This window comes from Solanum pennellii, chromosome 7, assembly GCF_001406875.1.
Source record: "Solanum pennellii chromosome 7, SPENNV200".
Lineage (NCBI taxonomy): Eukaryota > Viridiplantae > Streptophyta > Magnoliopsida > Solanales > Solanaceae > Solanum > Solanum pennellii.
Window position 1 is genome coordinate 78,281,572 of NC_028643.1, and position 18,674 is coordinate 78,300,245.

The 18,674-nt window shown below is 30.3% G+C and overlaps 1 protein-coding gene and 1 pseudogene across 3 annotated transcripts; one reads left to right on the forward strand and one right to left on the reverse strand.

The window, feature by feature from the left end:
- Positions 1 to 1,677: 1,677 nt before the first annotated feature.
- Positions 1,678 to 5,824, reverse strand: LOC107025326 (zinc finger CCCH domain-containing protein 18-like). 3 transcript variants are annotated; one of them, XM_027918322.1, is made up of 8 exons: positions 5,697 to 5,824; positions 4,087 to 4,961; positions 3,832 to 3,999; positions 3,559 to 3,738; positions 3,274 to 3,335; positions 2,791 to 2,946; positions 2,598 to 2,691; positions 1,678 to 2,196 (listed from the first exon to the last, which is right to left on the reverse strand). In XM_027918322.1, exons 2-8 carry the CDS (start codon positions 4,947 to 4,949, stop codon positions 2,121 to 2,123), a joined length of 1,599 nt encoding a protein of 532 aa, XP_027774123.1. In that variant the 5' UTR covers positions 4,950 to 4,961; positions 5,697 to 5,824; the 3' UTR covers positions 1,678 to 2,120. The 3 variants fall into 3 exon arrangements, with proteins under 3 accessions (XP_027774123.1, XP_027774120.1, XP_027774121.1); XM_027918319.1 differs by having other exon boundaries at positions 2,598 to 2,694; XM_027918320.1 differs by lacking the exon at positions 5,697 to 5,824 and having other exon boundaries at positions 2,598 to 2,694; positions 4,087 to 5,194.
- A 9,822-nt stretch (positions 5,825 to 15,646) lies between these two features.
- Positions 15,647 to 18,424, forward strand: LOC107025327 (annotated as a pseudogene).
- Positions 18,425 to 18,674: the final 250 nt, after the last annotated feature.

An 18,674-nucleotide genomic window follows, 5' to 3' on the forward strand; every position in this document is an offset into this window, starting at 1 on the left:
GGCCCAAATTAATGTAAATAGATAGCCCCGTCAAAAAGGCTGAAGGCCCATTTGTTTAGCAGATTTTTACCCGTGAGATTGCACGTTTTGCTTTTTAAATGGATTGATATTTAATTTTTCTACGAGCATAAGATTGAAATTATACTCAAATATAACTTGTAAAATATTATAATACGAAAACATAAATTTATACCCCATATAAGTTTTGTTTGTTTTGAGGGACATAAATTGGAGACTAGCACAAAATAGGCTAAAAGTGCAAACGACTCCAAAGTATTAAAAATGTCCTTAAACTATTTATAGCCTTATAAATACTCTTTAACTTAACTAAGTGAACTTAAATACACCACTGGTCTTGCAACATGAGTGAAATACACTCCTGAATTCTCGTCAAATTTAGGAGCGTTTTCAATTTTTTTTTTAAATACGAGTATCATGAACCTACAAAAGTTTGAGACCACTTATAATATTTTGTGGCACATCAGAAATGTATCTAATTTTAGTTAATCAAATAGATGCTATCAATAATTCGAGGATGAAACTAATAATTTACGTCAAGTTTAGAAGTGTTTTCAATATTTTAAATTTGGTGTTCATTAATCATTATTCATACTACTCATTTATTGAAAATTTGTGGATCAAAACACATTTATAAGGTGAACAAAAAAAAAAAAGAAAAAAAACACGAGTAGCAATCGCGAAAGCCTATTAAAACATTTCTTTTGTGCAACTAACAAGAGGTTAATTAATAATTCAATCAATTATTCTGATATATTTATAAAAAATACTCACTCAATATAAGTTTGATAAGAACTAAGGTATGCGACGCAAATATTTTTCGAAATTTATCGTATTGTTTAGTAATTGAAGTTATGGATTAAGTAATGCCTTCAAAACTTTATTTTGCATAACTAATATGCCATGATAAGAGTATACGAGTGGATTTGATAACATAACTTATAAGATATTATTATCAATATAAATAAATAAATCTATTCCACAACAAAGTTACTTTAAGATATAATAATTTATGATATATTGATATGGAAATATAAACATATATCCAAAACTAAAGACATTTGTGTGAAATCGATGTTTCTTGTAATGTGGATTGTCTCCCTCGGTCAACACAAACCAGTCAAACACGGCAAACTTAATTTTAATCCTTAAAAAAACACTTATCTCCGTATAATATACTCTCTTCGTCCATAATTATTTGACAGATATACTAAAAATAGATGTCTAAGATTAATTGTCAATATAAATAATCAAGAAACAATTAATCACTTTTTTCCAAATTTGCCCTTAATGGTAGTGTAGTTCAATTGAAAAGTTATATAACTTCTGATATTCTTGATATAGTAGAATTATATTAGTCAAAGTATACATAGTATTAAATTGTGGACGGTGAGAGTATTAATTACACAAATCAATAAATATAGAGCACATTTTTTTACATATACTATCACTTAACCATGACTAAACTATGATATATACTTGATGTTAGTTAGGGGCGTAACGAATTCATTCAAGTAACGAATTCATTCAAGATACAATGTAATAATCTTTTCGTACAAACCCTAGCTCCAACACAAATAACACACATGTAAGCCTAAAATAATCAACTCAACTCGAAGCAACTATGTTTAAGTAATAGAAGACACATGACATAATAGGTTTACCGATTTAAAAGAAAATGAGTGTCATCTATTGATATAATGAAAACATGCGATTTAGTTGTCCTAACACAAAAACCAAAGACAAACATATCATGAAACAAACTTCATGTCTACATATTTTCTTCTGCAAAACAGCAAAAGGAACATGAAAGGCTTGTACTAATTTTTAAGGTATTAATCCTCTCTATCAACTAAAGTTATACTATGTATTTCATTATTTGCTAAGGATAATGACCTCTGTGCTCTATTCTAATCTTAAAAACACCAGATATGTGAGCCTGTGTGTAGCATATTTTCCTAGTTGGTGTAGTTACGTTAGCCCCGGCTGTGTGGAAGATCTATTTCTGCTGTTCTCTATTGCTATATGTACTACGTATTCTCCCTCGAATTCAAGATGCTGCCTTTGAAGTAGATTTGCATACCAAAAACAAGTATCCAAACCTATAGAAATTCAGCTATACTGTTTGCTACTACTGTTGATGCGAACGGACTGTCTGGCAGGATGATTCTTTGATTGCTGCATCAATACAACAACGAAAAGAACTAAAATGAGTCCAACTGAAGTATAAGGCTCGATTAAACAAACTGTTACGCTATGTTACAAAATTAACCTTCAAACTATTTGACATACGTTTTTGACCTGTCTGCGGGACAAATGAGGAGAGTGTAGAGACATAATGCAAGGTAAATACTCTATGCTCTTCTGGAACGATATGAAAACAAACGGAAAGACTATGTAAAGCAACATCAAGACCACATTTTTTTGGTTTTTTAGAACTTTTTTTAATATTTAGTTGACAAGCAAATAACAACAAAGTAAAAAGAGAGGACTTGTTATCAGATTTCAATCCAGACAATATTGAAAGATTATACAATAAGATCACTATCAGAGCCAATTTATGTAACGAAAGTGTATACCTATCGTCATCAGCATAATGGCTTTCTGAATTCTCGGGATTATCTTCATCCGGGGATACACTGTCCCGAACATCTATAATATGGCTGGAATGTTCTGCTGACATATGCAGTAAAGAAAATCAGTGTATACTTAAATAAATAACTGGAAGTGTGTAGCTAGAGTAAATAACAATAACAAAGAGTGTATACATACGTTGAGAAATGTTAATTTCGTCCATGGGAGGGCCAGAATAGGGCGGAGTGGCCATGCGTTTTCGCGATAACTGCAGCTGTGCAAGTCGCGTAGCCTCATGTTCAAGAATTTGCTCTTCCATTAAATGTTTCCGTAGCATTCTAGGGGACTTAAATTCTGTTGGCAGATCATGAATGTATCAGATCAAAGAGGGCAAATGCAGAGAGCAGACAAAAGGTGAATTTATGAGAAGTATTTAGAGATACGGATGTTCATCCACACAGTAAAGTAACTAAACCTTGTATGGTCGGGGGAATGTAGAGTGCTCGAAGATCTTAACCCTACCTTGTAGAAAGGTTGTTTTCGAAAGACCTTTAGTGCATATTATATGTATATTTAGTTTTTTTTTTAAAAATTGCCGTAGGTGCATCCAGCCTGATTTCAGTAAATAAATAACTAAATTCTATCTACAAGTGAGTAAGAATTCAGGTGCTAATGTCTTACTTTCTTGAAGCCTAGAATCGAAGTGGTAATACATTGACGAATCCAGTCTCTCCTGGTGCCTTCTGCAGGAGAGGAAATAGGATTAGACGGTTACTTTATTGTGAACTAGTTAGTAGTTCACTTCATATCTACACGAGAGTTCACAGAAACGGAAGAAAAGAAGAAGCTGAATTCTCAACGCAACACCAGGCTTCCCCACACCAAAACATGCAGAGAGTTGCTAGAGGTCAATTTAATCGAGCTATCAAGATGTGCCATTAAGAAATTTGCAGTATGATAAAGTACCTTTCAGATAGCTTAGACTTCTCTCTGTAAGGTTTGACAAGAACGCGAGCACCACACACATAATGTGGATTTCCGGTTGACAAAACCATTTTTACAGTATCTGTGCTGAAGAATGTAACAAATCCAAACATTCGTTTCTGCTGACATGGCATTCGTACATCTTGAACTGGCCCAAAAGTGCTACAAACAAATAACAAAAGGATAATAAGTGAAGTCTTGAATGCTTAATAAAAGGCAAAGCACATAAAAAACGTCACATGTTGCGTTGCATACTTGAAGTAAGCAAAAACATCTTCCTCCGTAAAAGTGCTTTCAGCAGGGAATGTCAAATATATTTGACATGAATCACTAACGATAGGACCTGGATCACTTCTTACACCATGAGTGTCCATGTACTTAGCTGCATCTTCAGCCAGAACTACAGAATGTTGTCCATGAGGCCTGAAACACATAGCATCCAAACATACTAGAAATTACTAACGACCGTTTGACTAGATAAGAAACAAAACAAGAGTACAGGTAAAATACCTTTCAATCAGACGAACATACTTCAATCGATCAATAAGCTTTGTCAAATTATAGCCAGCTTTACCATTTCTTTGGCTCTCCGTTAGATACCCTTCCGCTTGGAGTGTTCTCCCGTACTTCACATGATACATCATGGGCAGGGATGCAATTGAAACAGGATTCCCGTTCTTATCATTCAAGAGCTCCGTTATCTCTAGCTCTAATTTATCGAGGGAACCAGGTGAAAGTACTTCATCTTCATCACCCTTTTCACAAAGATTAGGATCAATCGTAAGTGGGTAGTTCTCGGAAGATGGAGGACCATGAAAGTACCTACATCTGTCACCATTTCTACAGAACCCTTTGTTGAAATAGTGGCAAGGCTTCGGAAATTTAAACGAACTTGGAGAATTTCTGTAGCGCCTGATAAGGGGAACTTCTGGATAGCAGTAATCACTTGGGTAATTCAAAGTCCCAAAGTACATTGTATCTTCAAGCTGGTGGAACTGTTGCAGCGGCGGCTCATTGCTGGAGTAAGGAATTACAGGTAAATAAGAATGTTCATCAGAGAGTTGAGGTTTGCAGCGAGGAGTCGATACAGGGTAAGTGGATGCAAAATTTGTAAACCGTACTGCTGGATCTACTATACTGTCTGGAGTCATAGAAGGGCTACGGAACACTGGAGTTGAGTTTATGTTGAATGTATCTTTTGCTTTCTGGATCACATTTTGAATTAAGGTATTAGGGCCTAACGCTAATCGAATCATTTCCTGCTCTGTATATTGTTGAAAGAAGATATAGCACATAATCTCCCTCGCAACATGTTCAGACTCCGATTTCATGATCTTTTCATACACACGTTCCGTTGCCTCAGAAGGTTCCATTGCAGCAAGCTACTGTATTATATGTGTACAAATTAAACACAAAAGAAGAAAAAATTGCAGTTATAACCAAATGATTACTCAGCAACACAAGGAATACAACAATGAAAGTCTAATACCATATATAGCTTTTAAAGCAAATGGAATGTATTGCCTATTGATCATGGGTTCGAGCCATGCATACAATACTTAAGACTTTGCAAACTCGCGTGAACAGGATGCTTTGTGCAACATACTGCTACTAAAATTTGTCATATACTAACTTTGTAACCCATAATTTTAAAACTAGAACGACCTAACAACCTCCAGGTTGAACCAATTAAGTTTAAATCTGATTTATTGATGGGTATATACTTGGCTACAATTGTAAATCAACCCGAAAATGAAACAGAAAGAGAAACATCAATTGTTATCAAATTCCAATAATAATTCAAAATATATGGACTAAACAGATTTCCACAAATAATTCAAAAATATGAACTAAACACAGCAAAAAGCGAAAATAGTTCAAATATATATAAATTAAAAAGCATAAACATCACATTAAAAAGCATAATAACCATATACAAACAGTTTCTGCCGACTCCTCAGTCCAAGCCTACTCAAATACTGAATCTTTTTTTTTACACAAATTGAGAAAAACATAATCATAGAGGCAAAATAAAAACACAATATTTATACACAAAAATAGCAAAAACTCAATTAAAAAAAAATTCAACTTACCCTTAATAACAAAAAGAAAATACTTACTTTTTGTCAAAAGAAGAAAATCGAAGAGTCAGTGTGATTTAGTAGACATATATATGTTCTTCTCTTACTCTGAAGAATGTTACAGAAACATAACACTTTTTTTACAACTGTTTGCTTATATCACTTCAAATATTATTATTTAACGGAGATTTAGTAAAATCAGTTTTTTTTTTGATAAATATCGCTTTGAAAATCCAGGCTAGCAGTTACCAACCCATTCAAATTTCCTAAATTTACGAAAGTTGAGTACAACTAAACATCTTTAATTTGACTAAATTACCCCTGACTGTTAGAAATTCAAGAAAAGTATTTTTAAAATAATATTTTTTCTTCTTTTTTTGGAAAAAGATAATTATCCATTTAAATAACTTTTGGAGATTTCAATGCTTTAGAAAGAGTATAAAGATTTCATAACGTCACTCAACTTTAAAAATTTACCTAGTAAAATCAATAGCATTTGTTATATATCAATAAAATCACTCAATTTATATATTTGTATTAATAAAATTACTATTTTTATTGATCCAGATATAACTTGACCCAAATTTATTCATAATTCTACTCATTAGTCCAATTAAAAACTTTGTTTTGTTACTTTACAATATATGCATTCCAAACCCCTTCAGTTCATATGGTCTTCCCAGAGCAGTATGATCAGCTAAAGCACTAAAAAAGTATGGGATAGCACTCTTTCATGTATAAGCTTCGGCTATATCAAGTAATCAATTATGTCGAATTTGATACACTAAGTTTATTGTTGTTATTGTAGCAGTACTATGGTTGTCTATAGTAAAACTATCGTTACACTCGATTTTCAGTTTCTTCGATTTTCTAGTAAGCTGAGCTTCCAATTTAGTAACTTTTGGTTTTGAAAAAAATGAAGCTTTGTCCATTTTGCTAACATTGAGGCACAACAGAACGCATAGAGTAGAATCTATGGTTTAACTTCTATCTCCTCAGTCTCTCTGCTTCAGTGGTGTTTCACGTGTTGCCCCTGGTTTTCTCCCTCTCTTCTTCGTGGTTTTCTTCTCCACTGGCTTCTCCAATAGTACTTGACAATCGGAATTTGAATCATTATTTCAGGTTTTAGTTTTTGAGTTTCAGTTTTCTCTATTTTTGAATTTTAACTGATGATGGAGGTGTTTTGTTCTAAACAAGTCACAATAAAAATGACTTAACTTGTTGAATCAAAACTTAATTTCTTTAATTAGTTGATTTGAATCTGAGTCAAGGACCCAGTCAAAGTTGAAATACAAACAAAAGTTGAATGATTTTATTGATACAAATATTTAAATTGAGTGATTTTATTAATACAAAATAAAATTTGATGACTTTACTGGATAAATTCTCAAAAGTTGAGTGACCTTTTGTGATATTAACTCATAAAGAAGCATATGATATGCAGTGTCTTTTATTCTCATTTGGTTTCAATTTGAATTTATTTATTTTTAGATATTTCCTAAATGTTCAAATATAGAATAGAAGTTCTATAATCATTATTGTAAAATGAAGGTAATGATTATTTACCATTAGAGTATTTTTACTTGTCTAATGTGTTTAAATATATGAAACTGTGAAAAATTATTATATTTCGATACTTAAATTGTAAAATAAGTTTTATCAAAATAAAAATTAGGTCAAAATAAAAGCTTAATGTATCGATTATTCTTCAAAAATCATGTGCAAACTTTTCAAATTTGCAATAAGTGCTAAAAATAAACTACCAATAATTTATAATCATATACATTATCAATAAGTGTTTTAAATTATAAATTATTTTATTTTATTTTTTTATTAACTATATGCACAGCTACAAAAGTTAAAAAAAGGAAAATAATAATTTGTTTGATTCATTATTTAATAATTTGTGTTGTATGGACTTTTTAAAGGTCCAATATCTTATATTCTTTGGCCCAGTGGGCTTAATATGTCTTTTAAAAATTAAAGGAAATAGGAGTAAAAATGAGAAAATGTAAATACAAACAACAAAATTAAATATTTGTGCAAATTGTAGTAGGTGTGTTTTGCCAATCTCAAAACTTAAATTTGTTTCTATCCTTCCATTACTTAAAAAAAAAAACTCTAAAACAGAATTAATGGCATGAAACTAAATTATAATAAGATATCTTAAATATATACGCATACAAACTAAAATATCATTAATTATTATTAACTAAGAGTGTTATTTTTTCGTTCATCCATTATTTTTTATTTTAAATTTTAAACATAGATTAAGGGTTTAAATTTCACATAATAACATTATTATTTATAAAAGGAAGTATTAATCTTCATTTTGAGATGTCAACCATTTGTTTGCAATATATTACATTAGATACTAATGTAAAACTTTTATTTATTAATACAACACATTGAATGAAAATTTGAGTTATTTAATTCAAAGTTATAGAATATTTTTGATAAAAAGTGAATCATTCTTCTTTTTTTTTTACAATGTTCAATATTGTTTCAATTATAAGTGAAACTAAAATAAAAAATGCACTATTAATTTTTTTTTAGGTCAAGTCTAAAGCAGACGTTTTACTAGCATTACCCTTGAGTTAATCTTGACTACCTAACAGAGGTAAAAAGAAAAGTAATTTTTGAAATATCTCCGATTCAATTGAAACAAATTAAAGTATAAAGAAGATGTAAATAATAAAATAAAATAAAAGAACACCACTACAAAGGAGGGACGGAGCGATTCCTAAAAAAATAATCAAAAACAACAAATAGCATGATGATTAAAACTCAATAAACAACAATTATAATAATATATATCTCAATTAAAACTTATAATATTACAACTAATAGAATAATAACACATCAATAAATTTGAACTTTCGAAAAAACAAAACATTTCACTACCTAAAAAACGATATATATAACTGTAATTTTAAGTCCACATGATAATGTTTGTTAGCTATACTTGAGAATATACATGACTAGTTAATGACTAGCTAAGAAAATTTCCATAATAATATAATATATGGTTTTCTAAACACATCTTCCTCTTGTGACATTAACATGCATGCTTTAGAATTATTAATCATATATATCCCTCCTTTGTCTTTTAGTTTGTAATATAATTTTAATTAAATTTCTTTAGGTCAACACACATAAACACATGCATGACACGATATTTCCACTCATTCAACTTGTGAAGTATTTTCAATTAATGTTTTTTCCTTTATTCTATAATTTGGTAAGTCTGTTTTATTATTTCTCTATTTTTTATTTTTATTTTTTTAATTGCTTGAATATATGTTAGACATTTTTTTTATCTTTCACGAAATAAAAATTAAATTTACGTATACATATATTATATCTTTTGGAATTCCATGAAATTACATCGAAGATGTTATAAATAGTCTTTTGTTTAGTATTCATGGCGTGAGGGGGAGGCAAAATATATTTAGGAGGGTCATCTGAACTCCCTCAACAGAAAATATTTATTATTTATATAAAATTAAAATTATTTTTTAGATATATATAATAGATGTAACCCCCTTATATGTTTATTTCTCAAATTTTAGACCTCTTATTAAAAATTTTGACTCCGCCGTTGATTATGTGATATGATCAGTATTTTATATTAACTAATTTCTTTATAATTACTTTTATTGACTAGATTCTGTAACTTAATTAATCAACAAAAGTTGATAAGTTGTTCAAACACTTAAAAGACAAAAAATATTATTAAAAATATTCATGCATAGTTGGGGTGTACGTGGACCCTATATTTTTTTGGTAACTTAATCACAAATTTCTAACTTTAAAATTGTTTTTTTTTATTATATGTAAGTTTCTTAGAAATTATTAATGTATTTGAAAATTAGAAAAATTTAACTAGAAATTGAATTGGACCTACATGTTGGAAAATCTTGTTAGAATATCTAATGTCCAGATTTTCCCCAGGCCAAGGAGTCCACCATATTATATCAAAACAATAATTTTAGAATAAAGGAATCTAGAAGCTTTATACGAATAGTTAAACAAATTTATTATTTATCTTTTCTTGTTATGTACATAGATTATACACTCGTTGTAATTTAGTCAGTCGACTAGACAATTATTTAGATTAATAATTCTTCTATTTATAAGTATTGAGAAAATTGGAAAAAAGAGAGTTATTGGTATAAACAATTTGTATTATAGTGAATGTCTAATTATGTAGAGTCCTTGTTGGATATGGTTAGGAATCGTACTTGTGGACCAAGTAAGGTTTTCCCTATAATTAAAGGGTTTTGCCTTCATTGTAAATGAGATTTTTGAAAGATCAATAATCCTGAATATATTTCAAGAGAAATAAGAAGTCTTTTCTCTTCTCCCTACTTTCTTCTTCTTCTAATTTTATATAGTTTCATAACACGTTATCAGCACGATTGTTCTATTCTTAAAGAATTATGAAGAAGACGGGAAAAGTACAAAAGAGATCTTGCATAAGTTACGCAATAAGGTTCTTATATCTTCAAGGTATGATTTATCTTTATGTTATAATTATTTATGTAACAGATCTGGAGGTACCATCTAAAGTAAGTATTCAAAGAGACTCGTCAACTTTCTATACGTTTAATTTTAACCGACGGGAAGAGAATTCCTTAATTTATTTTAATAATTAAATAAGCACAATTTAGAGAAAGATATATTTTCAATCTTTATATGAGGCACGTGATCTATTAAACTATATCTATTAACTGCTATTGTTGATTATAAGAAATCATTAGTCTCAGTTTTGTGCAATTATAATATATAATCATATTAATAATCATCAAAAGTGATAAAATTGCAATTATTTTCAAAGGCTTGAGGTTGAGCCTCATCGTGGGTAAGACGATAGATTTAAGTTTTATCGCACCAAAAGAATAAGACGATGGATTTATGTCCAATCGCAAAAAGAGGGTAAGACATTGGGTTAAAGTCCTGATGCACCATGATGATAAGATATTGGGTTCAAGATCCATCGATTTATGACTTAAGACACTTTTACATGGATTAGACATTGAATGTGAGTCTCAATGCACCATATTGATAATATAATAATGACTAAAGAAAAATTAATGTGTTTTTTATGAGAAGTCATGAAATTTACTGAATTTGGTCTATTACATAAAGTGAATGTGGTTGTAGTGCATAATATGTCTGAAAGAAGACAAGTGATTGAACAATGCACATAAATATGGAATGAGCTACTAAAGCTATCTTAATTTGATAAGCTCACGTGTTTGTATTCCATTCTTGAAGAATGAGAACTTCTGATAAATGCTAAAATATGGATCCATTCTCTAAAGGGAATGAGGTGTAAGCCACCATGCTAGGCATGTGAAAGATTGCGATCTTTGATCAATGATGTGGTATCACCAAGAATGTCTCTAAGAAGACATGTATTATAGAAAAGTTTCATACTTTATCTTCAAGCGTGTATTGGATAAAAATTAGTGCAATTGAGGCACATTCTATGGTAAATAAGAAGTTTACTAATTCCAATAGTTTCTTAGTTTGACACGATTGTCTGGGACATCGTTAGTCTATAATGTTTAGACGAATTATGGAAAATTAAAATGGACTTTCATGGAAAACTAAAAATTCTTTTAAATGGTGAATTTTCTTGTACTACTTGTTAGCAAGGCAAGCTAATTGTGAGACCACCATAAACGAAAGTTGACATTGAATTTTTTCGTTCTAGGAACGTATACAGATATTTGTGGACCTAGTCATCCACCAAGTGGATTGTTTAGATATTTAATGGTCCTAACAAATGTTTCTTCTATATGGTCTAATGTGTGTCTATTATTATCTCGCAACTTGATGTTTGCAAAAATATTGGCACAAATAATATGTTTACATGCACAATTTTTTTCAGATTAGTTCATTCAATGATGAGATCACGACTCACCTAAAGGTAAAGTAATTGAGAAGAAATAAATCTGAAAATTACTCTTGGAGTAATAAAATTGAAATTTAGTCATATAATAGTAAATCAGAAATTTACTAAAGCAAAAGGCACATGACGTAGTAAACTTGGAGTTTACGAGTACTAATAATTTTATTAGTTGGCATGAATAATTTGGTCATCCCAAACATGTGCATACTGAGTAATGGACATACATTGAAAAATTAGAAGATTCTTCAAGAATTCTTTACGTTGCTTGTTCTCGTGATAAAGTTGATTGGATCAACTAAAGTTGGGACTAAATTCCTAAATTCTGAAAAGTATAAAAGATGAATATGGGCTCGTTCACCTATCATGTGATATGATAAAAAGATGCATCAATAAGATAATCACATGTGCGTTTGTTGTCAACTTGCGGTTTGACATTCACAAAATTGTTTGTGCAAGATAATTGAGCTAAAAGCACAACTTTCAGAATATGAAATCAAGATAATTCATCTTGATAATATTGATAATTATATAAGATGATGTGACATTAAATGTCTCATATAGTGAATCGTTGCTTATGAAGATAAAGTTTCATATGTTGATCTGAAATATGATATTACATACAAACATAATTGTATGAATCAAACCAATAAGTTATGATCAATTTTTCTGTTAATTGGTTTATGGTCAGGGACCAAATAGTTTTCATCTGATAATTTTGATGTGCAATATATGATTAATGAATATACTATGATGCACAAAGATAGATTCTCCAAAAGATTGAGATATATGTTAGGTTGTCTAACATAAGGGGGAGATTAGAAGCAACACAAAAGTTGTAAATACTCCTATTGAATGTCCCTTAAGGATAAAGTCTATGACATACATGAAGCATGATAGACTAATCAATTCTAAATAAAATAATCCTTGAAAAAGGGGGAGGATCAAAGAATCAAAATGATCATAATAAGGAGACAATGTGCTCTTGGAGAGCCTACGACATAACACTTTATGAAACCTCATGAGAGGGGTAGCTACCTAAAAATAATGAAGTGATGAGATCTCAATAAGTTTTGTCGTATTGTGAATCGATACAAAATGGTATATCGTTGACGATATCTTTGATACAATAGCGCGCAATATTGTAAAAGATTATGAGGATATGAATTCTACATCTATTAAAGCATGCTTGTGTAGAAATAATTATCAAGTGAAAAGTGGAATGGTGCATCTTGGTAAGCGTAAAGCTTATTTGACTTGCAATCTAGGCACTAGAAGATGTCATACATCTAATATTGAATGTTGTTACTTGACAAAATTGATATGAAAATATCCAATGGGTTCGAAATCTAAAGTATGTGCAAGTTTTTGGAGAACTTGTTTATAATCTTTATAAGGATTAAATCGATTCAAAATGCATGAAACATATACAAATATTGTTATGCAAGTTGATAACTAGAATTGAAACTCTTGAAGAGTTTTCAAAAGGCAATAGATTATTTGCTTAAAGAAGTTGAAGTAAGGAACTTGCTGGAATCTTTGACCCTGAAGGAAAGATTCATAAAAGCAGATAGAAGAAAACATATTTCGTCAAGGTTTTTCTACACTCATAAGCTCCCAAAAAATGGTGATATCAACATGCAAGAGGTCTGTTCAAGTAATATTATTATTGATTTATTCACCAAGTCTCTATCAACTACAACTTTCAAGAAGATGATGCACAAGCTTGGAAAACGAAGATTCTAGTCTCTGAATTGATGTTGTCATTAGGGGGAGTTAATACGCGATGTACTCTTTTTTCCTCACAAGGTTTTGTTCCACTGGGTTTTCCTTGTAAGGTTTTTAATGAGGCATCCATAATGCGTATTATTAGATATGTGTACTCTTTTTCCTTCACTAGATTTTTTCCCACTGGGTTTTATCTAGTAAGGTTTTAACGAGGCACATAATCTACCGACATTCAAGGGGGAGTGTTATAAACAATTTGTATTATAGTGAATGTCTAATTATGTAGAGTCCTTGTTGGATATGGTTAGGAATCGTACTTGTGGACCAAGTAAGGTTTTCCCTATAATTAAAGGGTTTTGCCTTCATTGTAAAGGAGATTTCTGAAAGATCAATGAATCCTGAATATATTTCAAGAGAAATAAGAAGTCTTTTCTCTTCTCCCTACTTTCTTCTTCTTCTAATTTTATATAGTTTCATAACAGTTATTATTTTTTTGTCATTATAACCGGCAGCATAGGGTTCTATCGTTGTCCATAGTTATTTCAAAGATATTTTGGAGGAAATTAAAAATAATTTTTTAGAAAAATAAAATGAATTTCTTATTTAATTTTTCTATGTTAGATATATGATATATATTTATTTATTTTTAAAATACAATATTTAAAAATACTAAGAAAGGTGGACGGAGATCGACGCACGATGGGGATGAGAGTTATGAAGGAACGACGGATGTGAAATGTGTATACTCTTCACTTATTTTTTTTCTATTTCAATGTGAAATTTACCTGACATATTGCATCCCTTCTTCGAAAACTTATTAATCTTATTTGATCTGTCCTCATCAACCATCTTTTGTATCGATTATGCTAATATAGAAAGGACTCTCTTTAAAAAAAAGAAAAGAGTGAGTAGGATTTGACAAAGACAAGCTTTCAATTAAAATGGAGACATTATTTTTTTTTTAAAAAAAAAAATCAAGATTAGTTGAACTGGATTTGTCTTGCTCGTTTTGAAAATAATTATATAAGTATATGTTGATGCCTCATGTCACTTTTTTTAATTCTTAGTAAATATTAGTCTTTGGAGAAATCTCATAGAAATTCTACCTTTCCTCAAACTTCATTTTCTTGTAAATTTCTTGGTCTTTAGGATATTAAAATTCAAGCCGCTAAAAAAATATATCTTTTAATATATTATTTTATATGTGAATCGATTCTTTTTCATAAGTTAAATAAGTGAAAATATGACAGTGAGATTTAAACTTCCGTCTAGTACTTCGCAAGTTTGAACGTTTAGAAAGAGAATATTTATAACTTTTAATTACTTAATTATATTATGTCTCTAACCCTCTTTCTTGTGTAGGTCTGATTCTTTCCGATCAAATTCATGTATCTTATGTTTTGTTGAATTGTGTGATAAAAATAAATATAAACTCGAAATTTGAGAAAGTCTCGATTAAAACTTTAAACTATATATTAAAAACAAGATATTTTAAATTACTTTAACTATATTATATCTAAACAAGATTTACCTATCACATCATGCTACTTACTATATCAAAGAAATTTACCCATAATTACCTAATAAGTAATATATTCTCTAAATTTTTATATTGTCCCACTTCATAGAATTTAAAATACTCTTATAACTTACTTAATTGGGATGTGTAAAGCTAAACACCTTTTTCTTTATTCATCCATCTCTTTCAACAACACATTAACAAAACTCTTTAAATAACACAAATTACACAAGATTAATTGTTACACATACACACATGATCAATGACTAATGAGAACACCATAAACTCTAACAATAATTACTTCTCAATTAGTATAGAAGAATTATCAAATCCTCAATCTTTTACCCTTCAACAACTATTTCATGCACTTGAAACCAATACTTCTTCTGGCATATTAGGAGATCCTATCGATCTCTATCGTCGTCGAAAATCATTTGGTTCAAACAACAACTTTTCTTCTTCTTCTTCTTATGTGAAGAAAAAAAGTTTTCGTGAATTAATACTTGAAGCATTCAAAGAAAGCACTTTTATCCTTCTATTTTGTTGTGTTGCACTTTCTCTTGTGATTGGGATCAAGAGGAATGGTCTACAAGAAGCCTTGTTTGATTGTGTTATAATCTTCTTGCCAATTTTTTTCGTTTTAAACTTCAGCGTTACTTTCAGGTATAGGTGACAAATGAGCGAGTTGAGCTGAAGTCCAAAAGTTACTTGAGCTGAAATGACCTAAAACGCGAGTCATAACTCAATTTGTCTTGATTTAATTGCTTTATTTGTTCTTTTATAACTTCTTATCATTACCTTATACAACAACATATAGAAAAAAAAATCATTTTTCATGAATTAATTTAGGGCTAGTAAATGAGCGGGTCAATAAGGTTTTGATGAGTTATGATTTCATGGGCTAATTTTTTCACGTTTGATTATAGGTTTTTCAAGGAAAGATGGATATCGAAGAGGAGATTATCGCGTAAAAAGAAAGTAATTAGGGTTCTTAGACACCAACAAATTCTACAAATTCCATCTTCTGAAGTAGTGGTTGGTGATATTGTGTTGTTGGAATGTGGTGATCATGTACCTGCTGATGGAATTTTAATTCAAGGTATCTCATACAAGTTCGATGATGGTAGTACTAGTCATCATGATTTAGTACTACCACGTGAACAGTTGCATCATGTCTTGTTTAATCGTACAAAATTAGTGGAAGGAAGTTGTCAGTTACTAGTAACTTCAGTTGGTGAAGATAAAGAGAGAATCAAGTTGATGAAGTGTGTAACAAGTTTCCAAAATAATAGTCATGAGCGCAATTACTCAAAGATTCAAAAATCAATTGATGAAATGAGCTCTTTCTTGGATAAATTGTCCTTGAGTCTCTCATTGATCATTCTTGTAGTTGAAGTTTTTCGATGTTTCTTGTGGAACAAGTCATGGTGTTGTGATAATGATCGCGATCCTAAAGGTATGAAGAACATGATGGAGGATATAATGAACGAGGCCACGGAATATATGAGGAGGAAGAGAGGTGAAAATTATGTTATCAATAAGGTTAATGGCTTTGTAGCTATGGTTTGTATTTTGGTGTTTTCATTAAAAGATGGATTATCTTTAGGGATGCTTATTGTTCTTTTATATGCATCTAAAGATATGAAAAAGAATGATCAAATCATAGTTCATAATCTTCCATTTTGTGCTAATGGAGCTCTTGTTACCACTTTGTGCCTTAGTAAAACATCTCATTTTGTTGTGAATCATTCAACTTTGGCGGATTTGTGGATTGGATTCGAGAAAATTAATGACTTATCTGTATTCAGTGGCGGAGCTAGAGGTAAGAAAAATGATTCAATCGAAATCTTTTCATCTATATATATTATATATAATAAGATTCTAACTAGGTGTACTAACATAGTCAAAGTCAAAAACTAGCTAGGTATAACTTTTTTGAATTTCTATTAATAAAATTTCTGACTACGACACTCTGCATGTAGATTCTACTAAGGAAGTTCGAAATACATTACTTGAAGGAATATTTATGAATATAATTGGTCATGTTGATGAGGATGCACTTCTTATTTGGGCTGAGAAATTGTTTGGTGGAAATATTGAACAATTTCATGGAAGTTGTAGCATTTTAAATTGTGAAAATTATTATCCTAAGAAAGGATTATGTGGGGTGTTATTAAAAAGAAACAAAGAAGAACTTGGAGAATTTTTGCATGTACATTGGAAAGGAGAACCAAAGTTAGTGTTATCTATGTGTTCTAACTATTATGATATTAATAATGGTACCATGCAAACTCTAGATGAAGAAAAAAGAGAGTTGTTCAATCGAAAAATCGCGAGTATTGTAGTATGTAATGAAGTTCATTGCTATGGTTTCGGTTACAAACAAGTTATAAGATCATTGTTAGAAGAAGAAGAGAAGGAAAATAGTACTATTATCGCGAAAGATGGATTGAGTTTTCTAGGAATTGTGATATTAAAGAATCCGTATTCATCTGAGTTGAGACGAACGATTGAAGTATGTCGAAAATCTGGGATAGAAGTTAAGTTAATGGTGGATGATGACTTGAATACATCAAGATTAATGGCTATTAATTCTGGAATATTAAGAATTGAAGAAGATTTACAAGGATCTATAATTGAAGCTATTGAATTTAGAAAAAGTCCAAAAGAAACTCAAATTAATATGTGTCACAAAATTAAAGTAATGTCCAATTGTTCTCCAGCTGATAAATTACTTTTGGTTAATTGCTTGAAAATAAGAGGTGGACACGTGGCGACAACCGGTTCGTCGATTCGAGATTTACCATCTTTAAAAGAAGCTGATGTTGGAATTTTTTTTGGAAAAAATTGTTTGGACTTAGTTAAAGAAGATGCTGATATTACTATCGTTGAATCGAACTTTGGTAAGATCCTAGACATATTAATCTTGGCCAGGTAAATATGTTTACGTCTTCTTAATTTCTGACCTAACTTATTTTGGACTAAGACGTATTTTTTTGTTTGTTATTGTAGGTATGTATGCATAAATCTTGAGAAGTTACACCATTTCAATTATTGTGGGTAAATCTACTCATAGAAGTTTTTGGTGCCCTTTATTTGTCCATCATAACATCAATCATAAAGCCTCGTGAGTCTAATTCAGTTGATCAAATCACGTTGAATTTTTATGGGACGGGTGCACCTATTGTAACCAACAACATGTTAAGGAACCTAGTTGTTCATTCTATGTTACAAGTTACACTTCTATTGATGCTTACCATGAAGGGAAAATCATTTCTTCGCGTCAACGAGGGATTGCTGAGTACCATGATCTTCAATATTTATGTATTATGCCAAGTTTTTTTATTGATCATTAGTGCCATTGAGATGATCACTAAGACAAGAATCTCTAAAGGGAGAAAATGGTTATTGTTTATGGTTAGTTGTGTAATTATAGGGATTACTATTGTTTTACAAGTTATATTATTTCAGATTATGTCAAAAATTGATCATTGGAAAAAATTAGGATTTAAACAATGGTCCATTTGTATAGGAATTGCAGCAATATCTTTGCCTATACACTTTGCTGCAAAAATTATTTTTAGTCCATGTAAAGATTCTTAATTTTGTTTAGGAATTGTATTTATGTGTTGAGATAAGCTATGTGTAGTAATTTGTAATTAAATACTAATTACTACCCAATATTCTTGTCTAGGTTTTTCATTTTAGTTGCTTTGTATCTTTGCTAGTGTAATATCATTTTTTTTCATCCAAACATGCTTCGATTTCCTTTTTTTTTGAGCAAAGATCTATCAAAAATAACCAATCTTATCATACGATAAGAAGGATAACATCTGAATACATTTTAATTATC

Excerpts from the sequence above, each read along its gene's own strand:
- LOC107025326 (XM_027918319.1), bottom strand. The coding sequence starts at position 4,949 with ATGGAACCTTCTGAGGCAACGGAACGTGTGTATGAAAAGATCATGAAA. Across the intron at positions 3,336-3,558 it reads AAGTCTAAGCTATCTGAAAG|AAGGCACCAGGAGAGACTGG; the intron begins GTACTTTATCAT and ends CCTCTCCTGCAG. Across the intron at positions 2,947-3,273 it reads CGATTCTAGGCTTCAAGAAA|AATTTAAGTCCCCTAGAATG; the intron begins GTAAGACATTAG and ends ATCTGCCAACAG.